This window comes from Cryptomeria japonica, chromosome 7, assembly GCF_030272615.1.
Source record: "Cryptomeria japonica chromosome 7, Sugi_1.0, whole genome shotgun sequence".
In the NCBI taxonomy this organism is placed as follows: Eukaryota; Viridiplantae; Streptophyta; class Pinopsida; order Cupressales; family Cupressaceae; genus Cryptomeria; species Cryptomeria japonica.
The window spans coordinates 523,240,427-523,267,214 of record NC_081411.1 but is presented as its reverse complement, the minus strand read 5'-3'; the positions used below and the strand labels follow the sequence as shown (position 1 = coordinate 523,267,214).

Below are 26,788 nucleotides of genomic sequence, written 5' to 3'. Positions count from 1 at the left end.
CCACTTTTGAAGTAACATGTTTTACCAAAATTGTCTCCACCCATTTGGTGAAGTAGTCGGTTGTTGTAAGAACATAAGTATGACCTTCACTTGAAGAGGGGTTGATAACACCAATGAAATCAATTCTCCACTGCCTAAAAGGTTCTTCAATCACAACTAGCTTTAGAGGCGGTGTTGCAAGTTTCTACTTACTTACAAATTGTTGACATAGTACACACTTATGCACTCGTCTTTAACCATCTAGGAATAGCATTGGCCAATAATAATTTTCTCTCAAAATTTATGAGCAATAACTCATGAAAAGAAATGTCCACCACATGCTAGATTATAGAAGGATTCTAATAATCTAACTTGTTGTGGCTTGTCAACGCAACGTAGGAATGTACCATCAATGGCTCATTTATACAAACTATTGTCCCAAAGAACAAAGTTAGCAGCTTTGAGATTTATATTCCTCTTTTCTTTGAATGACAAATGGGTTGGACATTCACCATAAGTCAGAAAATAGGGTATGTTTGAATATCATTCATCAGTTGTGTTAACGAACAATACCCTTGGAAGATCTTCTGGAACATCTTGTTCTTGTTCCTCTAGATTGTTCTCATCCATGAGTTGACAAAGTCCTTTCCCACGAACAAGATTTGTACTCTTGATCTACAAATAATATTCATGGATTTTAGCAATCCAATTGCCTCTCTTTGTGCCAAAATCCTACTGAGTTAGAATGGACTTGACCACTGAATCAGGAACTAAAACAAGAGTGTGAGAATTTAAAATATAAAATCTAAAATACTTTACTGCCTTTACAATAGCATAAACATTCATTTCCATTGGGGAATATTTTCACCCATGAGACTTCAATGGATAGCTCATGAAAGAAATTGGATATTTAATCCCCTTTGTATTTTTCTACATTAAAATTGTAGACATGGTATGTTCGAAGCATAGCTATACATAATGAAATCCTTTGTATAGTCTGGGCAAACTAACATAGGTGCATCATCTATTGCCTTCTTGATCTTGTTGAAGATAGTCGTCCCCTCTAAAATCCAATGGAAAGTAGTTTTACCTTTCATCATATAAACGATATGATGAGTTTTCTTAGCAAAATCGGGAATAAACCTGCATAGAGAATTGACTTTTTCAAAGAAAGAATGAACAACAGTCTTGCTAGCAGGTAAGGAATATTCTGAATGGACTTAACTCTCTCGGGGTCAATTTTGACCCCTTCTTTAGACACAAAGTGTCCAAGGAGTTTACCTTCTGCCACCCAAAAGACTGATTTCTTAGGATTGAGTGAAATACCATGTTTGTGAAACCTTTCCAATAAATCTTGTATATGAAAGAGATGATTCTCACGATATTTGGAGAAAATAGTGAGATCATCTATGTATACAAATATTTACCTACCAAGGATACCATGGAAGGTTGTCCATAGCTCTTTGAAAGGTAGCACCTGCATTTATTAATTCAAAGGGAATCATGTGATATGCGAATGTACCCCATGGAGTAGTAAACACAGTCTTGTGATAATTTGATTCACTTAACTCAATCTGATTTAGCCTGTAAAGCCATCCAGCATAGACAACAGATGAGATCTTGTTAGCATTTGTAACACTTGGTCCATTATTGGCAAAGGATAATCATCCTTTAATAACAACTGATTAAGATTTCTAAAACCCACACATATGAGTTTCTCCATTCTTTTTTCGCACTGTAACTATATTTCCTACCCACGTTGAATGGTGAATACGAAAGATAATCCGAGTGCTCGACATTTTTTGAATCTCTAAGAGATTTGTACCTGAAAGTTTTAGATTATATTGTCATTGCTTCTACTTGAAGGGTACTGCGTCGGCTTTGAGAGGAATATCATGTTGTACCTCCTTAGGATAAAAAGACTTGACATCTTCATATGAGTATGCCAATACATCAATGTATTGGCATAAAAGTTGAATAAACTTGTCCTTTTCTTTAGGAGTACAGTTGCTTCCAATATTTACAAACTTTGGATCATCCTTTGATCCAATATTCTACATGCCATATCTCATAGAAGAATTTGGATTCACTTCTTGTTGTTTTTTTATATAACAATCATGCTTTTCAAACAATTTATCAAGTGAAACCAAACCTTTAGGGATTTTATTTCTCTTCAACTGCAAAATTTCTTCATCAGGCTTAGATGTTGTATTTGAAATTGACTTAGAAGAAGAGGAATTACTACCCTCAAAATACAAATTATTAAAGCTTTCCTTCGTTTGAAGGAAGTTAATAATTTGTTTGTCATCATTGAAAATCTGCCAATAATCCCAATTATCAGGCACACTGGGTCCGTAGATTAATTCAATGACATACTTGTCCTAACCAAAATATTGGTGTGGAATTAAAAGAGTGGTTGAAACTGCAAGAGAATCAACTCTATCATTATACTCTCTGGGTACTATTTAGATACTAAAAGCATCAAAACTTTCAATATTATCTCAAACAAGATTGTGGTAGTGCTTGAGTCTATCATTCCTTGTCTGATATATATTTCTTACCTGACAAACGACTAATTCCACATCACCTTGTGCATCATCCATGCCCAACAATAAAGATTCATACTCTGTTGTGTTCTTGGTATTGGCAAATTGCAATTTAAAGGAGTAGGGAAAAATTTATCCTTTTGGAGAAATAAGAACACCTACCCCTAACCCATTAGAAGCACAACTTCCATCAAACTCCAAGGTCCATACATCATTAGAATTGTTTGTGCTTGCTCCTTTTGAATTTTGGGGGAGGACTTATATCTTTTTTAACCATGATAGAAGATTGAGCTTCTTCGACCATGACAAAGGATTCACTGGAACCAACTTCCAATGCTTGATCTTCATTAGCATTGGTAAACTTCTTGCTATCCGAGAGAAGTGAAAAATCTAAGTCATCAGATGGTCAATCTTCAGCAAATTCTGAAATTTCATCAATATGTAAATAATAACATTTGAATACTGCAGATTCAAAAAGAATTTGTGCAATGGGGATCATTTGACTTGACCACTGTGTACTAAGTTTCCCTTTCTGGTACCAATTTAAGCACAATACCCTTAACAGGTATTCTTGCTTCAATCATGTCCATGTTGAGCTCACCTCCTACATCTTTACACAAGTAACAACCAAGTAACATACCATAAGAAGCGGGAACATCTACAACTAGAACATACATCTTTATTTTCTTATCAAGAAAAGCTACGAATGTGAATTGTGCTTCCTTATATTTCCCAATCAAAGGCACTTGCTTATTCTCCATGGAATAACCATTACCAAAAAATTTGGTCAAATTTAACCCTAGAACGTTAGCCACTTTGGCTGGCATAACATTGTCAAAACCACTAGAATCTAGAACACAGTTACTCAACCTAAAACTATTGATCAGCAAGAGATATAAAAAGCTTCTATCTTTCCTGGGATTGATGATGGAATGGTTACCAAATTATTAGGTAGATTCTTGGGCTCTGGAACAACAGGGGTATTTTCGACAATAGGACGAGTGTCCATACTTTTAACAAACTTGACCAATCTATCAAATTGGTCTGGATTAGCTTGAAGGTACTCTACCTCAGATATCTGAATTTTTGTCTTCCTAGCGTGATCAATGATATCAAAAGCCTGGAAAGAACCAGTTAGGGAGGAAGGAATTCTTTCAACCTGAAACTTGGGGTTAAATCCACTAGGCTTCGAATCATTAGAGGAAACAGTAGGAGGATCTTTATTACTTTGATTTTACATTGCATCCTTAAGAAGGGTAGGTAGCAGTGTTCCTCTTTTGGCAATAGTGATCAGCATTTGAAAATCATCCATTGCCTATGTTGCTTCCTCTTGTTGAGCTAACCGTGTTTGGGAACATGTCATTGCATCATATGCTTGACCATGGATTTCTTCAGCTATTTTTGGATCATCATAGTGCATATATCTTATGGTAGAGTCATCAACTGTCTCTTTTTCTTCTTGGTAGAGAGCAGCAATATCCTTTGTTTGATAATCAGGGGTATAGGACCATTCTGATCTCTCTCGTAGTATCCCACGGCTACATTCTGCAGAGGTGGTTCAAGTGCAAGCCTCTTAGGAAGGGGAGGAAATTTGGACTAATTTTTAGAAGCATAGTTAGTAGTAGGGTTGGGATATGTTCTAGGAATATCCTTGTAAGGGGCAGCAAAGGATTCTTGGGAAATTTGTTTCTTCAAAGCAAGTTTATTAGCCAGTTTGTACACCATTGGATAGATTGTTTCTTCTTGGATGGTGGGAAACTAGTAGTTCATGAAAGAGGGGATATGGTAGTGAGGAGATCAAACTGAGCTTGCTCAGCCCAACTTGATGCAGCACTTGTGAACCTTCACCCTTCTTGCGACAAACATAATAGTGAAATCCATCCAATGTAAAGAACTACTGACAAGCCCAAGAAAACAAACTTTTGAAATAATAAGACACTAGACTTCAAACGAAAGCGTGAGGCTTCTTAATGCATTCGTATCCCCAATAGATTCACCAAAAATTGGTTCAAAATTTTGTACACCTAGGAAGGCATGCAAAATTAAGGTTTCAATCATAGCACGTAAGTTAAAAACTCTCCTAATTATATGGGAAGGCTCCCCCTTTCCTACTTTTCCTAACTATTACAAACTAACTATAACTTATAAATACTAATTCAACTTGGGTGTGACGACATCCTTTTCTCTTTTTCAGAATGATGATATTCTTTTCTTTATTTTTAGAAATGAAACTACAACTTAGAGTAACAAATCTAGAAACTTTCAGGAAATTTCAACAATTACAAAAATGCTTATACTATAGGAAGCGAAGTTTCCATAAGAGCATAAAGTCTTATGTCGCTTCTCCGTGACGAGAAAATAAAAATAGAAGCCCAAAGTCTTTAACTCTTCTACTATCCTATCAACCTTCTAAGATGATTATTATGGTAACAACGTACAATATACAGCAACTCAAAATTTGTCAATATAATGCACTTCTATACTTTAATGTACAAGAACAACTACAAGCACAAAGTCTTGTAGCTTTTCTCTATTATAAACACTTAACTATACCAATTTAGCCCTCACTATGTGCAGTGCAAAGTCTATAAGAGATTGTCTTAAAGCGCTTTCCAACAACCTTATTAGAATCTCAAGTATATGCAGAAAAACATATCACTGTGACATAAGAACATGATGAATATATGAACAAAGTATCAACACAAAATCTGAAAACTCAAATGTTTTCCTTGTATTGCTTGAAAGTCAAATTTACAAGTATAAAATACAAAATTTTTATCGCTGTAAATTTTTGCAGAGTTTTTCTTGCTTGCCAAAAAGATATATATTACATAGAGCACTCTCCAATATATATAGGAGAGGAGCTAAGAGCAAAAAGTGGGAGAGGTATAACTAATTAAGACTTATTCCACAACTACTATGACTTATTACAAATTATAGTCATATTGTCTTTCGACTTGTAATTTGTTTACATGCAATTACAAGTTAAAAGAATACAAGTAATGTGACTATTTGTAATTACAAGTTTTCATACTACATGTAATTTCTCAAAATGGAAAATACATCCTACAACAAAACAAAAACATGATTTAAGTGTCAGGAGACACTTATTGTCCCTCTCTATTTCTGGTCATGAAAGCTTGGAATTTGCGAATTGAATCCTGCAATTCATCAAGATCTAGTCTTGTCGTATTTCTTGCAACAACAACAATTTTGATGATGACATCAAAATATTTTACTGTTGCTACTCTATGTTCCTCAAGAATAGATTGCAATCTTATCAAGAAAGACTTGGCAATTCACAAATGTATTGATTGAAACCACAATAAACTATTCACATTCAAGCTCATGATGAAGCCTTGACACCAACTCAAAGGGTATCACATTTTTAGGAAGCAACTCTACATCTTAACTTACCATATTGCAGGACATTTCTCAAAACTAGAAATAATATCATGCTCCAATTTAGCACCCATTTCTAAAGTAGCTTATATATCTTTAATCAAATCGTTGACAACTAATGACTTATTGATCATAAGCTCTTCAAATTCAATGTACCTTTCTCTAGTTGGTTTCACATTGTTGTTGCACAGGATTTCTAACTTCACTTGACCCATCTCATTTTAAATTTTCAAATTATTTTCAATAGATTCCACACTTTGCTTAAAAGCTTCAAAAGTCTGGTTTAGCTTCATCTTTGTCTCTCTCACATTGATCGGCACTTGTAAAGATTTCTTCACCACTCGAGTACTTTGATATGCCAGTTGATCTACCCAAGAAGCAATAGCCTTCACCTTTTGTGCAGCTCTTTCAACTTGTTTGATAGATTCTTCAGAAGTCAAAGAAGTCAAGGGATCAAACTTTTCTAAAGATTTAGTGATCTTTTGAATCACTGAAATCAATTATGCATTCTTCTCCTTTAATTTATCCTTCTTTGCTAAGAGCTTGTCATAACTTTGAACCAATGAGGCTACAAAATCTTGAGCATCATGCATCATTCCAGCATGTATCTGTTTCCCTAGCTCCACTCTCGTGAACCTGTAGCCAGATAACTACATTTCCCCTTACAGCTTATCAGTAAGAGGTTCTGCCACATTTGCATACTTCATCTTGTTACTATCCACAATCACTCATGAAACTGTTTTGGCTTTCTTGGCAACCTTTGGCTTAGATTTTCGAAGTTATTGAAAGTCAAACACATCAAGAGATATTTCCTACTTCTTCCTCTTAGGAGTGATTGAGCTCAACCATGGTGGCAAATCTAACAAGCTTGTCTTAGTAATAGCAACTATAGTTTGGGTAGAAACAGGCTCAGTTTGTACTGCAGTTGTTATTCTAGGGGAGCCCTTGGTTTGAACAGCAACGAGTGTTTTCTCGGATGACATATCATGTTAAGTTTCAAACATTAACCTATCAAAGCCCACTGCAAAGGTGTTAATCTCGGGAAGTGACATACTTGATAGGATGACATGTGAAGGATTTGCATCAAAAACATTTTGCGGGTTGTCATATGAGGTATACATAGCTAACTCTTCGATTGATGATGAAACAATAGTGCAAGTGGATACACTTGGTGCAATAGGAATAGCATGAACCTTAGAAAAGGAATCAACATTTGTGTCTATTGGAGACATAGGAACATCCAGAGACACTTGGCGAAGGGTAGTATGAGGAGAATATGTGCTCGAAGCAATGGGAGATTCTAGAGCATTCTCCTCTTGTTGTTCATCCTCGGATCAATAACCTAGATTTGCACTTGAGGCTTTTCTTTTCCTTTCAATGATTCTTCTTCTAGAGGAATAACCAAAGCTCTATTGACTCTAAGCTTTATTTTGGTACCAGAAGAAGAGGCGTCGTGCCCTCTTTGGTCTTGTGCTCTTACTTCTAATTTATGCCCAACAGGTTATGTTGAATCATTCTCTGCTCCAACCTTAATCTTTATGGTTTTCATATCATTGCTCTTCAACCAAGCATCAATATTAGCAAGGATATATTGAAATCTATAAAAAATTGAGGTGCATTCTTTTTGTGACTCCTGTATAGATGGAAGACGAGCCTCCGCAACCCTTTGCTCTATATACTCTGGATTGAGCATTTTTCTGTCATCCACCATGTCTTATGGAATCTTAGTCAAATTCATATCTACAATATTTTCCAAAGTGAGTCTACTATAGTCCATCTTCCAAATGTCTTCCTCTGTACGAAGATCAACCTAGATATCCTCAAGGCGATGAACATGAGTGAAGGCCCTTTTGATTTTATCTTTCATACCTCAATAGTCAATATCCTTCCTTGCCTTGAACTTCTTCAACTTAATTTCCTGAAGCTCTGTCTCCATTATCTTGGCTCTTGTTGAAGTCGTCAAGGAGTATCTGTCAATCTACAGTGGATTGTGTGAAGATATATTGACTCTTGACTTATGTTGAGCTATTTGGTAGGCATGAACTACCATTAGTTGTGTCGTCAATTCCATCAGGATGATCTCGTCAGTAGCATATCTTGGAAGCATATATGGAGACAAAGGACAAATTTGGATCTTAGTGAACATTGAAATACGCAGAGTGTGGAACACAAGTTGGGAAGAACAAAGATGCTTACACTTGCAATCGGATCTTAAAGACCTGAATGCGAGTGAAGATGAATGCAAGTACAAGGTAGGAGTAAGCTTGCAATCGGGTCTACTAAAACCGAATTGCAAGTGAAACATATTTAACTTTTTTCAATATTGGCTTGCAATAGGGTTTTGGAGGCCCAATTGCTAGTGAGAATGAAACAAGGCAATAGGATAGTATGCTTGATTGCAAGTATAATGCAATGGTGAAATAGGACTTTCAATCGGGTTCTAGAGACCCGATTGCAAGTAATTTAACTTGCAAGGAAAACGCATATTCTTACACACTTGGCAATAGGGTAATATGGAACCGATTGCAAGTAAATTACAAATGCTTGACAAAGGGGAAGAGCAAAAACACAATCGGGTTGTAAAAACCCCAACACTTAAAGCAATCAAAATACTCAAAAGAATAAACGTGGTTTAATAGCAAAGGCGAAATTGTAACAAATGCGGGTTCACAATAAACACGGGTTTAAAACAAACCGACCAAAAAAAAGAGAAGAAAGATGCAAACACTAAGGTGAAACATACCTAGAAATGAAATTCCAAAATGCCGGAGAGCTTGCCCAAATCTCAAACACGGCCTCTAATGAAAAGAGCTAAATGTAATTTTAACATTCCACTCAAGGACTCATATAGACATGAAAAAGAACTCTCCTTTCACAATCCAAATACATTTTAAATGAGGCTCCTTCTTTATCGCAGAATCAAAAGAGGACAAAAACGGAAACAAGAAAAGGACAAGCAAATCAGATTTTGGAATACCCAATACAAGCAATAAAACTTCATTTCACTTTTTTATAAAGCAAACTTGTAATCGGGTCTTAAAAATCCAATTGCAAGTAAAACATACTATACAAAAATAATCTAACTTGCAATCGAGTTTCTAAGACCCCATTACAAGTATAAGTTAAATTACTTGCAAATTGAATAAAAAGTCCCTACTTGCAAAGAGGGACTCAAAACCCAATTTTGAAAAAAACGCTCCGAAAATGAAAGCAAAGGCCAACCAAAACTTGGACAAAGACAACAAATACACCCTCTAACGATTTGACATTAACAAACAAATACGAGTTTTGAACCTCGTAAAACGTGCCTTACGAAAAAACTACAAATTTAAATAAAAATTTGTAGGGGTTGTCAATTGTTTGAAAATTCAAAAATTAAGACCACTTCTAGATAACATATTGGAGCTGTCATAAGTCAAAGGAGACATCCCACAGCTTTTGAGAGAACATAATTGAGCAATTTAGAGAAGGGATATTCCATTATGATAAGAAGATGTTGGTTATCATGCATGCACTGAAGCAGTTTAGACAAAAGTTAGTTGTGTATAATTTATTGTAATGACCGATCATAAGAGTCTGGGATGACATCACAAGGCTCTATGGTTATGATGCATCATCTTCCACTAATCTACTGCTTTCAGATGGTAGAGCACCAGCAATAGGTGACATTATGGATCACAGTCAAGATATATTGAGGGTGCTAGAGGATAATTTACATCGAGCACAGAATCAACAGAAGACAAGCAGATTGGAAGATAGTGATTTCAACTTATGTATCAAGATCACTAAGCGATGCATTTAAGGGAAGTTACTTCTCTTTAGTTTCTTCAGCTTCTATGAGGAAATGATTAATGAGCTGAAAATTTAATCTTCCAAAAATTTGCAGGCAAAGAAAAAGAATCACCATTATTTCAAACTACTGTAATCAATGAAGAGAACCTAGAACCAAGATTTCATCCCCCAGTGTCAACGTGTTAACTCACTAAAACAATTGTTGTGCAAATCCATGCCAATATGGATTCCTCCAAAACCATGATCCGGGTAGCTTATTCATGTACATTCTTTGTTTGGTGATGATGCATTTTACCCTCACAATTCCATCACCAATTGTTTGAAATATTCCAATTAATCCAGTAAAAAAGTCATTTTACGGTATTGGGAGTTGCCAATGGTATTTGATGACTTCCAAATTAAATGGTCCTTTTGCTTTCAGATGGTAAGCCATAATTACATATTACAAAATTGTCATTTATCTTACAAATTGAAAACAACAAAATTCCTAATATTCTGCTTGCAGTTTCATGGGAAACATGGGAGTTTTTGGAAGCCTTTATCTTGTAGTGCTAGCAAAACGAAACCAAATAAAAAATCAAATGGGACTTGATCTCTGAATTCCAAAAATCTGTAGCCAGCAAAATTTGTAAGACATGCTGGTTGCTGGGACAGTTATGTGTGCAATAAAAGTAAATCTAGGGGAAATTTTTCAGAGTTCAACACTACAAACATCTTCTCCATGATTTCAGAAAATAGGCCAGCAAAATATTTGAGTTTTGAGCTTATAAAATTACAAAACTCATACAGCACATGTTTATGGGATGTTAATCAGTTCAAAAAAATAAGGTTTTGAACCACGCAAGGGACCTGTTTCCGAACCCAGCTTATGGACCTGCATGGTGCAAAAACCAAAAACTTATACTCGCTATGAATGACAACTAAAGACAAATCTTTAGCCAAACCCAGAAAGTTCAGAAATAATACTCTAGAGTCAGGATCATGATTGAGACTTAAAATAGATATTTGTTAGACATAATTTTGCTAATATAAACCATGCTTTGTAACATAAGATTGATCTGAAAAGGACAATGAAATACTCACATACCCCTGAAATAATGCATTGAAAATCAAGAAAACAAAAGCGAACAGATATTGATTTATGGATTTCATAAGTTTACTTACTATATATTCATTAAATACATATACCACTGCATTTAAATTATAAAGTCATCATCAAAATTTCAAATCATTTTGCAAAATGAACTGCTCAGTAAATGAAATCTACAGTGTCAAAAAATGGTTGTACATGCAGTTAAATTTTCAATGATAGAACAGTATATATCAAGAGTCAACAAGTTATCAAGGATTACTTTACTTTTGGATCCAGAACTTTCAAGAAATCAGCTTTCTGAAAAAAAACTAGCATCAAAGACATTGTGCTTCGTTGTTCTAGAAAGTAGGATATCACTAGGAAGAGATCTATTGTTGAAATTTTTCAGCATGAATATTGTTTATCCAACTTTATGAACAACTTGAAGCACTTAGTCCCCAGCTATTATGTAAAAGAAAATAAGTTTATTTCTTCCTACTCGAGTTTTATCTGTCTTTAGAATGATGCTTTTTTTTCACAGTTTGCTAGAAGAAACCTCATAATGCCTACATAATATACCATAGGTTCAATATTTTTATTGGAACATGAGAATTTTATCTTAAGAATCGCAAGGACAAGTCAAAAAACATTGCAAAAAATGCAAAAAGAACATGATATTTTTCAAATGGAGTGACAAAGTCACCATAATAATATACCTCTCCAGAAAGCAATATCATCCCACTTTGCTTTCATGCCTCATTGTTTTTATTAGTGCAGAGGCAGATTATGATTTTAATTACAAGAGCATCTTATATTATGTTAATTTTTGTACTGTTGAAAAAACAAATCTCATTTGCCCTTATGAAATCGCACCACAAGACAAGTGATATTATCTGCACTCCCATTAGCATAAGCAGTTTCCGTCAACTTCCTAGCTGCAACTTCTGGGTCTTCTATTGATTTAACAAGAGAAATTGCATCCTGTTCAAAAAGTTGCAAAAGGCAGTTATGAAACATGATTTCTCGTAAAAAATGAGAACAGAAAAGATGTATAAATAAAGCATACAAACAAGGAAAACTGATGATGTAGAGAAAAGTTCAAAAGTTGCAACATCCCCTTAGTGCACAATAGCAACAAACCTCATTGGTAACTACATCCCATAGCCCATCACTTGCGAGAACTAATAACTCCAGTTCATCATCGATCACTGCTTCCTGAGGAATTCAAAACCTTAAGTGTTTTAACACCAACTAATAAATATCTCTAAAACATATATGATTTACCTCTTGAGCTTGACAACTATTAGCATTTTTACAAGATAACAAATGTTATAAGTTACACATCATAAGATCAATAGGTGCACCTCATTTTTATATTTTCTTACAATTTGTTTTGTTATATGTTTAATTTGCACATCTCATGTCTATAGTATAGGTCTGTCATGCCTTTCTCTTTGGACCTTTTCAGACCACATGTGCATGCTAGTCCGTGCAAGGACTGGGCAAGTTTAAGATTCACCCCTTATTTAGCATAACATAGACATGCATCTTGTGGGTTCCTAGCTAAGTCACAGAATTGCCAAATTTTATCGTAACAATTAGAAATTCATTTAAAATCGCCATGAAGTTCGTTTTTATGCAGTCATACAGTTTGTGGAGGAAAATACTACTACATTTTTTAGATAATGGGACAGGAAAATATGAGGGACAGATCAGTTCTGCAATAAGCATCAGCAGTTTTCCAGCACGGATTTTCCAGATTTGCATGCATCAGTTCTGCAAAACAGCTGAGTTAAAAAAACCAGGTCCAGAGTGATGTCTTCTGAGTTTTCCAGCACAGGTTTTCCAGATTTGCATGTATCATATCTGCATAATAGCTGAGTTTAAAAGAACAAGTCCAGAATGACGTCTTCTTACTCAGTCGACAACACAGAGCAAACATTGAATTGGCTCCCAAACCCTATTGAAAGATACAAATGACAAAAGAGGATAATGAAAGGCACACACAGTGAGACTGTGAGAGTAACTTTGTGGCAAATTGCAACCGCAACAACTTCCACTGATTTGATTTAATTGATACCGTTATAATTGTAATCACAAGAAATTGTTGAAATAACTTCGGTACGGGATGGTGCACGTCCCCAACGCTCTCTGGAATGAATCTGTACACCAGTTAGTTGAAACCCCTTATTGAATGCACAAATTTGCAGGACGCAAGCAAAAGTGAAGCAATTTTGTCCAGTGCAGGTGGGAATGAAGTCAAAGAAAAGGCTTAGACGACCTCATAAAGCTGTTTGAACTTCCATGAAGATCATTATCACGGTATTATGGGCTCATCTGTTGTTTATAAAAACTTACCTATTAGTTATAGCATTAAGGTTAGACTTAATCTAATCTTTCCCAGTTTAATTCAGATTCTAGAAATAGAAGCAGTAAATGGGGAAAAATCTTCAATTAATTGCAAATTGCAATATGTAATGTCCCCTATTAGGAGGCTGCCAATTCCTGTAACTTAATAACAGTTCTCATCTGATCTGCTCAATTCCCTTTATTCAAATAAGATTGGGAATGCAGAGATTTGTCACTTTATAAATAGAATTTCAATGAATTAGAATTAATTTGGATCTATATACTGGTTAATTGCTCCTAGTGTTTAGAGTATGCTCAGTTTCCTATATTATTATGTTGTATGATGTCTATATTAATTTTCGGTGATTCTATAAATCTGATTAAAACTATTATCATAGTGCTGTGAAAATACAGTAGTACTACGAAGTGGATTAACATTATTTTCATAATGCTGGATTACCATAGATACTGTGAATATGATTGAAACATTATCATAAATCTATGAATATACAGATGTACTGTGACTATGACTATATAGTTATTAACAAGATGCTGTGATTATATAGTGTATTGGTACATACCTGCTGCCTCCCTTACAGTATATGCAGAGAGTTACCTCCAGTAGTAATTCAAATGCCAAGGTTATCAGTCCTCCTTTTTGTGTGCCTCCTCTTCCTTATGTCTGATGTATGGTATGCCTATGCCCATTCTTTTTGTCTGATTTCGATCCTTTGTCCCTGTGCGAATGATGGACGCTGTTTCTGATTCTACTACCAGTGGCTTAGTAGAATGGTGGATATACCACGTCTTCTTACTGTCTTAACGGCTTGCCATGATGTAAATAATACGTAATCCCAAAGTCTGGAAAATATTAAATAAACAAAGTCTTCCCTTAGGCACTGATGATTATTGGTGATCGACCTTAATAATCCTTTCCACGATACTGAGTGATGGCCACTGCTCTCTATCCTCTTCAATAGGGGCTCTATATACTCGTCTATGATGAACATGAATGATTCCAATTAGATCAGTGAGACCTCCACGTGAACAATAGTGATTTTGCTTCCGGAATGGATGCTTGTCGGGCTTATCTGGTGTATTATGATAATTCCCCAAGGGTCAATGCTCCCGTCAAAGATCCAATACTGGAATGTATATGTCGTAATTATTCCATAATGGAACGGTTTTATATCCTTCCTGTAAATCCCCTTGACGTGTGATTGATTGCCTTCATATACCTTGCAAGAGGGAGAAGTCGCATCCTTTCATGTCGATAAGACGCGTATCCTTCCCAACATGTCATTTCACACCAATTGATTTATTATTCGAAGGGTGCCAATTAGTCTCTTTCTCATATCCGCTGCCTAATTACCTCTAATCGTTGTTTATCATTAATGGTATTTAAAGTAATCGCTGTCATTGAGTTTGGATATAATTGGTATTGGTTATTCATAACCACCGTCAACTAATTCTTAATCGCTTGTCAACAACATCGATTATCTTTAGTCAATGTTTAGCTATATCACGCCAGTAGACTTAATCACTTTTATCGATCTAATCTTCGTATATATGGCTCCTTTGATCTGAACACTCGCACCATTATGCTCATTATCTGTTTAACGGTGGATGATCAGTCTATCTTAATCATTGGTAGCATGTCTTATTGTGACGTCCAGTATAATCGATATTGATCAATTTCGTAATCAATTGATCACTATCTTCTTCTTTATTGGATACATATGATTGATCATTTATTCATAATAGTGTATCTATTTGTTGTGTTATGACTATCTTTTATTGATGCTTGTAAAGTTGCTGTCATTATGAGATTGGTTATATATAAAGATATTCAAACTATACTTTTGATCAATGGCCAACGATGAAGTACATCATTGATGTATATGTCTTCTTATTTCTTTGCATTATGGAGTACACATCGTTGCATACAAGTGTATTACTTGTCTTTCATCTGATTTAATGATCTTATTAAGATCTTGAATCTGTAAATAGTCACGGCTGTAGATAGACTTGAAAGTGTTTCATCACATCAATGTACAAGTCTTGAATAATGCTTTCATGTTTCTTTAGCTTTAGTCTTTGCACCATCATATCTTTAAACAGCCATTAATGATAAGCCATAAAGACAAACCATTCCAACAATCCTTTAAGATAATATCAGGAGCTTTCTTAATATTAACAATACTGGACGGGGTCTTATTTGGGGACATCACACAATAAATCCCAAATGTTTACCTGTAAAACTTGCAAGTTAATCAAAAATTTGCAGTCAACATTTTGACCCATTTTTGCCCTGCCAATTGCATTTAAATCGTATTTAAATCTTTAAAAATGTCTCTCACAAAGTTTCCACACAGTTCTCACCTCCCCAACAATGTAGTGTCGTTTTACGGTTTTGGGCGACGTCTACGTGAAGGTTATAAGGATTTCTTGGACGTGTATATAACCATTGTGACAGCAAGTTTTGGACAACGCAACTAGAACATTTTCCACACAGCTGAGCAGACAAGTAGCTTACATGCAAACATTGGAGACCAACTAACATACAACATATAAACAAAGATTAACAATCAACAGGCATTTGTATCTCTTTATAATTTAGTCAATGGCATCTTTGTTATTTTTTCATGATAAAACCACTTACTCATCAGGTGTGAGATAAAGAATGTGACCCTGTATGCAAGAGGATTTCATTGATAGACAACTCAAACTACATGCAGCTAACCAATTGGGGAATCTGGTTCCTACCAATATATGATACGCAATGAATGTAACAGTACACTCACAAAAACTGTTGTACATGTCAGATTTTTTATTTAGAGTATCAAGAATGACATATGCATACCTCTTATAAGGTGTATCTAATATTAAAATATATCGTTAACTATTTAATGAACTATTAATTTTATTTATCTACTAATAACAAAATGCTTCATATTTCAGCAACAACCCTATCTCTTTATAAGTGAATTCAGTGATTCTTTGTTATTTGTTCATGACAAAACTTATTATTGACTAGGTTCAAATCTGGGAATCTGACATAATGCAAGTAGCTTTCAATGATATGAAAATATACCGGAAACAGGTTATCAGTTTGAAATAGTTTTGGCTCAATTTAACATGTATGATGCACAATGATAAAAGTATTCATCAGAAATCAAAAGTCTTACACCAGGCACCGATGGACTCCCCTCATCAATAGTATTGCTTGCACACAATTATCATATTTTGCCTAATTTTATACAAACAGATAATACAATTCCAAATATGACAGTGATGCGGTTGAATGAATTAACCCAAGAGCTTCATCATTAAGACCTGCAGCCCTCTAGTGTAGTTCTCTTCATAGCAGCAAGAATCATTGACTACATCTGAAGTTTTGGAATTGTATTCGGTTTGTAAGTTGACTTTGTACAGAGTAGATTGTATCTGAAAGTTTGAACTGTGAGCATCTAGATATTATTTATGCACTATGAAAACTGCATTGTACAATGCAATGTAATCAGTGATATGAACATAAATGACAAAAATCTATATTCCACAATTCATCAGCTTAACTCCCAACTTTATTCATCCTCTATATGTCTAAGCTATTGAAATGCCTTTAAATTTAAAAAGCCACAGGTTTTTTTCCTTTTGTGTTATTTAAATTTTTTTTAATTGAATTTTTTTCTGATTGTATCTCACTTTTTTGGAAAAATCTTATACTTTTCCTTTACTGATATTTTCCCCAAAATATTTTTGTTGTTATGTTTGAATTATAACAGCAATTGTTTGAACTAATTTATTGTTTTAGCATTTGAATCTTTGCTCATGGATAAGGATCAAGGCACTGGTTACTTCTCAATTTCCAATTCATTCTTATTGCACTGACTTACCATCAAAGAGAAGAGGCTATGTTCTATAAAATTCTTTATTGATTCTACTTTGTAGTTTACTAAATTTACAATAAATTATTTGAATTGTGACTCTTAATTACTATTAATATGTTCCTTGATTATATGCAGATGAGACACGATGACGAGAAATAATATTAAAATATTTCTTGGAGCTCTCTAGTATCTCTCTTTAAAGATAAACTACCTGAATCTCAGGTTCAGCCACAACATACTGTTTCAATAATCTGTTGCCAAATGCACGAGACACAGCAAGAACACCTCCTACTCTCCATGTACCTACAAGAACAACAATGATCATTTAAAGTCTAAGGAGCACGACAAGCGTACTTGCTACTCTACATGCTTTTGAGCAAATTTGCAAATATCTCAGTTCTGAAGCAGAAAACAACTATTATATGCTAATAAATCCAAGAACAATAAAATTATTTGCATTCTATGATAATAGCATCCTTGACATCTGTAAACATAACATGCAGTTCACTAATTGCATGCTAGCCCCAAAAAAAGCATAGATTCGAATCATTACCTGTTTCTCACTAATCACATACAAATCCTAAATGCACATGAAAAAAGATTAGAAGCATACCAACCCACAAAACAATTCCTCCAGCTTTCTCAATGCGCTGGCGTTCATCAATCCTATTAGGCTTGTGATCTTCAGAAAGGGGAATGGCTGCAACAAGAAAGCATGTCAATCTTCACACTTTTTTCCACATTTGGGAAACCAACTCAAAGCAAGAATAGATTATTTTAAGGAGATTTATCGGAGATTTTATTTTTCAGTCAACCCTACACTCGTTGTTAAAATGTAAATTTCAAACAAATACTTAGGAAAAATAATGATTCCTATTCTTATTTAAACAAGTAGTTAACGGTTGGATGTGTCCATCATGTTTCTACAAACTACAAAAAAGAATGCAGAATATAGCTATCAACAAATCCATCATAAATAGCTGTTACCTACCATTCATGTTGTCCTCCTATAAGGACTCCAACCTATCACATCTTGTTACTCTTCATAATTATAGCCTAAGTCACCAGGTTTGAATTCGAATTCAAAGTTCGACAACTTTGAAATTTGAATGAAGTTCGATAAGGAAAAAATTTGAAATGTATAAAATTCGAATTAAATTCGCCATATGTAATTTTTAATTTTTTTTAATAAATATATGTAATATATCTATAAAATTGCCTAAACAGTTTAAAAAATATTAACAGAAGGAGGAGGCAAAAAATTAAAAAATTAAAAATAATAAAAAAAAATTTTTAAAAATCGAATTTCAACGATTTTTATGGCATGTTTTAAAGTTCGGCGAATTTCGAACTTCAAGGATGAAATTTGGCCGAACCTGGTGACTTAGATTATAGCAACATGCTAAAAGACACAAACAATGCTGAAAATTTCTAGAAAGGTTCTCCAAAAACTACCATATATTGAAGATTATGGTTCAATTAAAATCCAAAATGATTTATACCGAGGTGTGTATTGTGAGAAGCGCACAGGAAACACTGAGAGGGGGGGGCTGAATCAGTGTTTCAAATTTTCAAAACAGCTGCAAACTCAAGAAATCATTTAAGACTTAGACATAGAGATGTAAGCATAACATGAAACAAAAACACAGAATTTCTCGTGGAAAACCCTTTCCGGTAAAAAAACCACAGCACCAAAAATCTTTTATAAACTCCAAGCCCAGATCACAATGCAAAAACTTAAAGGAGAGCACCAACTCCCCACTCAGCACCGAGATTACAACAGAGGCACCAACCTCACGAATGAGATTACAATGGAGGCACCAACCTCGCAGCAAAAGAAATCACCACCTTTAATCAACAAAACTCTAAAGCAAAATACAATAACAGCAACCTCAGAAGTATATTCAGTAACATCCAGCTCTTTAGTAACAACCTCTCTTAAAGCTCTTTAAACCAGTTCACTTAAAATGACTACCATACTGTACCTGTTCAATTTAACCTATTATTTTTTTACCTCTTTTGATATAATGAAGACATATCATGCTAAATCACTCCACTCCATCCTATTTACCAGCACATCATTTCTGCAGCCCACAATTTCACCTTCTGTCAGAGAACAATCTTTTAACTTCCATATCCTTTTATTAAAAAGAAACTGATGCTCGATATATATTTTTAATGCACAGGCAGCATGAGAAATTGTTGTGGATAAGGAATCTTAGACACACTGCATCAAACGTATTTTTTTTATTACAATCTCTGTGTGCCATAAAGTCCCAGTCGCTCACAAAAAGAATCGCACTTATGACAATCTCTGTCAAAGCATCATGAAATTTATTAACGTACATTCCAGAAATGACTCCCGACAGCAGGAAAAACTTCAACGCACATCTCATGAACGGTAATCATATTATTTATGTTCTGCCGCCATCCACTCAAACCACGATTCAACCAAAAAGGGAATCACGACATGCATAAAGCTTGCTGACAATTTTTCCGCAGCACATACTTCAATCACCATATCGATTTTTGATCATCCGCATGTTCAAAAGAATGAAGCCCGATAAATCCACTACACGCACCATCTCGAGAGCATTCAAAATTTAATATGATGTCTGCCAGAAGTCTCCCCTTTTTTTTTGAAGGCTTCAGCTTCGAAACTCCGTCCACCACGATCAAATAGGGAGATGGAATCATACAAGAAAAACACATCCAATAGCTCTATTTTCAATCGCAACTTTTCAGGAAATAAAAATTGTGCTCTATAAATTTTCACGGCACCACCAAAACGCAGAGTCAAACATATACGACTCCCGGAAGAAAGATAACGGTGTTGACTTCTCTTCTGTGTTGTCCTTGATGACAAAATTGCTCTTGGATGATTCACTTGATTAGTTGAATCTCATTGGTTGTGGCAGATATTTTACAACACGTGACCATCTTGTTTTATTAGTCTTACTGAAGGTATTTGATTTGACCTGGACAGTGATGTGGATGAATAAGATGATGTGGCACAAATTATGCGGATCTCAAAACAGAATTATTTATTGAAAGTTTTTTAATGACTTTATGTTTTTATTGCCCGGGACTTCAAAGATCTTTTTATTTTGGCAAAGTATTTTGGTTTTCGAATACAAAGGAATCAAGCCAAGATATTTTCTTCATCGCTTTGAAATGTTTCAAACCCTAGCCAACATCATAGCACTTTCTCAGACAGTGTTTTTTTCTTGGTAGTTTTTTTCAAGATGCGGTGGGTTTATTTGTTTTCCAGGCACCATTGTAAAAGTGCAAAAGAACGTGAGTTTTATTTCAAACACTGCTCAGTTTTTACCTTTACAGTTGGAACAGGTAAATCTTTGGTATCTTGCAAGGGTTCTTTGATTTTGGAAATGAAGAATAAGGCTATTATTTTCTGTTACTTGCGTATATTTCTGGACAGCTACATTGTTTAATTACTTTTATTTGCATTTTAAGATGCAAACCAAAGTAAATAAGGAAGTTTTCAGTTTTACCGTCTTGGGTTCACTGAAAGAGGAATCTTCTTCATTTTTTTTTAGTTTTTCAGTTACAGCGGTTGGGTTAACCCCAACTCAAGGAGGTGATGACCTTGAGTTGGTGATGTTCACGAATGAAGGATGGCTTCATTGTTCTATCTATATATATATATTTTCTTTGCTTAAAGCAAGGAGTCGGGATTGAAAAATTCAAATAGAAAATCTCCTAAAAACAGAAAAGTTTTTGTATATCTACAGTGTTGCAGATGATATTTGAGTTTATGGGCTTAACAAAGGCAGTATAGTGGAAGGAGTTGGTGCTCCTATGAAAACAAATGTAACAGAGTTGAAGATTTGATGTTAATGAAAAACAGGTTTGAGTGGTTTTTCTACCCCATGAGGGTTTTCCACTCAGGAAAATAATTGTGTCATGTGATGTCTCATTGGTTTGTGCATTTTAGTTTATCATATTCTTGTCAAGCTCTGATACATGTTTATGTTACATAAATCTGTTTTATATGGTAGTGGGTTTTATTGCAGCACTCTAGTAATTTTCAGATTTCCATTAATTGCAGCACTCTGGTAATTTTCAGATTTTCGTTAAAGCATTAATAATGATTGTTACTCCTCGATAGAACAATCTATTTCAATGTTTTTGAAATTTGTTTTAGTGTTGTATTGTGACTGTATCTTCTAGTTATTTTTAATTAGAAAGAAATCTATTCACTCTAATTCACCCCCCCCTCTTAGAGTGTTTCCACTTCCAACAAGTGGTATCAGAGCATAGGGTCCTGCATTAGATCTTTCGTAGGATAGATCCTGGTCTTGGAAGTCTTTCATCATGTCAAATGTTCAAGAGGGGTCTTCTATTACTAGAGCTCCATTATTTGATGGAACCGATTATGTGTTCTGGAAAATTAGAATGGAAACATATCTGATTTCTATAGACCTTGATGTATGGAATATAGTATGTAGTAAGTACACTGTACCTGCTACCATACCTACTACTGTTGATGAGAAAAAACAATATGAAATGAATGCTAAAGCCAAACATGCCATCTTGTGTGGCTTGACCAAAGATGTCTTTGTTAAAATTATGCATTGCAAATCTGCACATGATATTTGGGAAAAACTAGAAAATATTTATAAGGAAATGAAAAAGTCAAACAGTCAAAAATACTCACCCTCAAAACTCAATTTGAGAAAATGAGAATGAAAGATGATGAAAAAGTTGCTGAATACTTTCTAAGGATTGATGAAGTTGTAAATGGGATGAGAGGATTAGGTGAAGAGGTTGATGAATTCACAGTGGTTAAGAAAGTGATTAGAACTTTATTGCCTAAATGTGAAACTAAAGTTTCTGCCCTTGAAGAAAAGAAAGACTTCAATAAGCTTACCCTAGATGATCTTCAAGGAACCTTGACTGCATTTGAAATGAGAACTAATAAAGTTGACAGTGCTAGTTCGTCATTAAAAGAATCAGCCTTCAAAACGGAGAAGAAAGAGAATGAAGATAGTGAATCGGAATTATCTGATTCTTTAGAGGCTCTCTTAGTAAGAAAGCTCAAAAAGAAATATAGAAGTAAACTGCCTCTGAAATGCTTTGCTTGTGGCAAAGCTGGTCATTTTGCAGCCCAATGTCCTTATGCTGAACAAAACAATGATGATGATCAAAGTGAAAAACTCTATAAGAAAAAGGTTTTCAGTCCTAAGAAGAAATTCAACTTTAACAACTTCAAGAAGAAAAAAAGTCTATTCAGCAAAGAAGACTCTGACGATGAGTCAGATGACTCTCTAGGTGATGAAGGAGAAACCTTATTCATGGCTGAAATTGATTCTTCTAAAACTGCAAACAATAAAATGGTTAGTAAATTGAATAGTCAATCTGATTCAGAGAATTGTGAGATAAATCTTGAAGGTGAACTGCTTTGTGCTCTTCAAGAAATTAAAAAACTCAAGAAACTTATTTCCTCTCAGGAGAAAAGTTCAGATAATTTGACTATTTCTCTGCAAACTGAATTAGATGACTCTAAAAGAGTTATAGGAAATCTCAGATCAGTGATTTCTGATAACGAAAAGGAGATTCAAGCACTCAAACAGCAGATTAACTCTCAAAAAAAACAAGTTGAAGATCATGAAAGAACCATTCACTTGCATAATATGCTATGGAAACAAAAACAGATTGATGTCACAGGTGAATGCTCAAATTCTACAGATCAAAATGTAAAAACTGATAGCAAAAAGCAACTAGTTGAAAACAAGTGGAACAATTTCAGATTTAACTCATTTTTCAATGGATATTGCTTCTTCTGTAACAGATTTGGTCACAAAGTGAGCACATGTAAATTTATGATGTCCAGAACACCAAGATTTGGTCATAAACAATACTTTGGTTTTTCTAATATGATCAGGTGTTTCAAATGTAAAATAATTGGTCATACTTCTAGACAGTGCAAGCAAAGCAAACCAACTACAGAAAAGGTTTGGAGACCTAAACAAGTCCAGAACGTTGAACAATCCATGCTAGTTCAAACTGCTTTTCTCTCTAGTAAGAAAACTTTATGGGTTGTTGATAGTGGTTGTTCTAACCACATGATAGGGGATAAAGACAAGTTCTTAAAACTTGAAGATCATGTTGGTGGTTTTGTGAAGTTTGGTGACAATTCTCGGATTCAAATAAAAGGTAGAGGATCTTTACTTCTTAATGATGATACACCTCTTCATGATGTATATTATGTAGAAGGCCTTAAACATAACCTTTAAAGTGTTAGTCAAATCTATGATAGTGGATACAATGTTTCATTCAATTCACAAGGTTGTGCAATCAAAACCAAATCTGGCAAAACTGTTGCAACAGGATTAAGGACACATGGCAATATATATAACCTTCTTGACTCATCTAATTATGAAAGAAATGAAGGTATGTGTCATATGGGTCAAGTTAAAGATAACTGGTTGTGGCATAAACGGTTAGGGCACATAAATTTTGATAATCTGGTTAGAATCAGCAAATTTGGAAATGTGAGAGGTTTACCAGTGCTTAATAAACCAGAAAATATTGTTTGTTCAGGGTGTATCAAAGGAAAGCAAACAAAAGTGAGTTTTAAATCAAAGGAACATTCTTCTACTAAACCTTTACAACTAGTGCACACCGATCTATGTGGTCCTACGAGGACAAGATCTATTAATGGTGAAAAATACTTCATGTTATTTGTTGATGACTTCACTAGAATGGTTTGGGTAACCTTTCTCAGACATAAATCAGAAGCTTTTGAAAGATTTAAAATTTTTCGCAAAATGGTTGAAAAAGAATCAGATTTCAAACTTAAATGTTTGAGGTCAGATAAAGGAGGCGAGTTTACATCACAAGAGTTCGTTGAATATTGTGAAAATCATGGCATTAAAAGGCAGTATGCTGCTGCTAGAACAACTCAACAAAATGGGGTGGTTGAAAGAAAAAATAGAACAGTAAAAGAGATGGCTAGAACAATGTTAGATGAAGCCAAATTACCTGATAGATTCTGGAAAGAAGCTGTTCATACAGCTGTTTACATCTTAAACAGGGTTTAAATCAGAGTGAAATCTAATTTCACTCCATATGAACTATGGTATGGTCATTCTGCTACAATTAAATACTTCAAAATTTTTGGTTGCAAATGTTTTATTAAAAAAAATGATGAAAATTTGGGTAGTTTTCAGTCTAAATCAGATGAAGGCATATTTTTAGGATACTCTACACATAGCAAAGCTTATAAATGCTTCAATTTAAGACTCAATAAAATTGTTGAAACAATAAATGTTACTTTTGATGAGAAGGTGTTTCTGGATAACAGTCGTGTGCGGGATATTGAGGAAGAACCCATGTTAACACTTGATAAAACTCCTGAATCTGTTGTAGTAGTAGATAATTCTCAACAGGAAATTGCATCAAGTTCTGACAAAACCACACCTCAATGCACACCTTCTAGGATTATCACTAAAAGGCATCCTCAAACTCTAATTAATGGAGATAGAGATGCAGGAATATTAACTAGAAGGAAAGCTAAGATTGAAGAACAAGCTCAAATCGCTGAACATTTCTATTTAGTAACTGAGTTTGAGCCTACAAATGTTGATGATGCTTTAAATGATGATTGTTGGTTGAAAGCAATGCAGGATGAAATCAATCAGATTGAGAAAAATAAAAATTGGGAGTTGGTTCCAAGACTTGATAATAAAAATGTGATTGGTGGCAAATGGATTTTCAGGAACAAACTAGATGAGTCTGGTAAAGTGGTACGAAATAAAGCACGCTTTGTGTGCAAAGGGTATGCTCAACAAGAAGGTATAGACTTTGGTGAAACTTATGCTCCAGTTGCTCGTATTGAGTGCATTAGAATTTTCTTGGCTTATTCTTGTTTTAAAAATTTCAAAGTTTATCAAATGGACGTAAAAACAACTTTCTTGAATGGGTACTTAGATGAAGAGGTTTACATGGAACAACCTGAAGGTTTTATATCAAAGGACAATCCTGAATTTGTCTACAGGTTGAAAAAGGCCCTCTATGGTCTTAAACAAGCTCCTAGAGCTTAGTATTCCAGATTGGATGCACATTTAACAGCCAATGGGTTCACTAGAGGTGGTGTTGACAGCAATTTGTATGTCAAAACTGAAGGTGATGATATTCTTGTGGTTGAAGTTTATGTTGACGATATTATTTTTGGTTGCAACAATGATGCTTTATCCAAGAAATTTTCTAGATTAATGGAATCAGAATTTGAGATGTCAATGCTAGGAGAACTAACATTTTTCCTTGGTCTTCAAGTTTCACAGCTTAAACAAGGATTATTTTTATCACAAACCAAGTATGCTAAAGAGATGCTTAAAAAATTTCAGATGGATGATTGTCATCCAATTAGTACTCCTATGATGACTGGTTGTAAGTTATCTAAGTCTGATGATTCACCTGATGTTGATCAATCTGCATACAGATCAATGATTGGTAGTCTATTGTACTTAACAGCCTCTAGACCAGATTTAATGCAAGTTGTTTGTATGGTTTCACGATTTCAGTCAACACCTAAACAGTCTCATCTTAATGCTGTTAAAAGGATTTTTAAATACATTCAGGGTACTCTAGACTATGGTCTTTGGTATCCTCGCAACAATGACTTTACATTACTAGCTTTTACTGATGTTGATTGGGCTGGTTGTCTAGATGACAGAAAGAGCACAAGTGGTGCAGCATTTTTCCTTGGTGACCATCTTGTAGCCTGGCAAAGTAAAAAGCAAGATTCTGTTTCATTGTCAACAACCGAGGCTGAATATATTGCAGCTACATCATGTTGTACTCAACTTCTCTAGATGGCTCAAACACTTTCAAATATGGGTATTACTGCTCCTAAACCCATCTCCATTCTTTGTGATAATACTAGTGCCATTAATCTATCTAAGAATCCAGTTATGCATTCCCACACCAAGCATATAGCCATTAAATTTCATTTTCTTCGTGAGAAAGTCTTGGCTAATGAGGTTTCAGTGCAATATGTTCCTACTCAAGCACAGGTGGCAGATATTTTTACCAAACCTTTGGCAAAAGACGTGTTTGAACAACTACGATCTCGATTGGGAGTTGTCTCTCAATCTCTACTTCATTAACTTGATCATTGCCTTAGGGGGAGCCTTGCTCTCCACCAGCAGCTTATCACTGCTCTCCTTGCCCGTTGCTCTCTGCTATATCTTGTAGCTGATTTTGATTATTCTTGTCTCTTTCCCTTTGTCCTTGAGACAAAAAAGGGGGAGAATATTATTATGCATTTGATTCACAAAGTTTGGCATTTACAGTTGTTTCAGTTATGGTGCATTCAGTTTGGCATGCATTTGGTTCACAGAGTTTGGCAATTGTGGTGCATTCAGTTTGGCATGCATTTGGTTCACAGAGTTTGGCAATTGATTCACAGACAGGTTAGCATTTGAAACTTGGTACATAGTTTGGCATTTGGACTGTGGTTTCTTTCAGTCTATTTGGATGGCCTTGTTTTTGCCATCAAGGACAAAGGGGGAGTTTGTTGACTTCTCTTCTGTGTTGTCCTTGATGACAAAATTGCTCTTGGATGATTCACTTGATTAGTTGAATCTCATTGGTTGTGGCAGATATTTTACAACACATGACCATCTTGTTTTATTAGTCTTACTGAAGGTATTTGATTTGACCTGGACAGTGATGTGGATGAATAAGATGATGTGGCACAAATTATGCGGATCTCAAAACAGAATTAATTATTG

The 26,788-nt window shown here is 34.8% G+C and overlaps 1 protein-coding gene across 4 annotated transcripts in view; it reads right to left on the bottom strand.

Moving 5' to 3' along the window:
• Positions 1–11,445: 11,445 nt before the first annotated feature.
• LOC131061651 (probable protein phosphatase 2C member 13, mitochondrial) overlaps positions 11,446–26,788 on the bottom strand; it is a 101,769-nt gene continuing 86,426 nt past the window's right edge. For all 4 annotated transcript variants that reach the window (XM_057995446.2, XM_057995447.2, XM_057995449.2 and 1 more), the window contains 4 exons: positions 17,644–17,730; positions 17,242–17,333; positions 11,932–12,006; positions 11,446–11,772 (listed from right to left, as the gene is read on the bottom strand). In XM_057995446.2, coding sequence (XP_057851429.1) covers positions 11,641–11,772; positions 11,932–12,006; positions 17,242–17,333; positions 17,644–17,730 — 386 coding nt within the window. In that variant the 3' untranslated portion in view covers positions 11,446–11,640. The remainder of the gene's footprint in view (positions 11,773–11,931; positions 12,007–17,241; positions 17,334–17,643; positions 17,731–26,788) is intronic.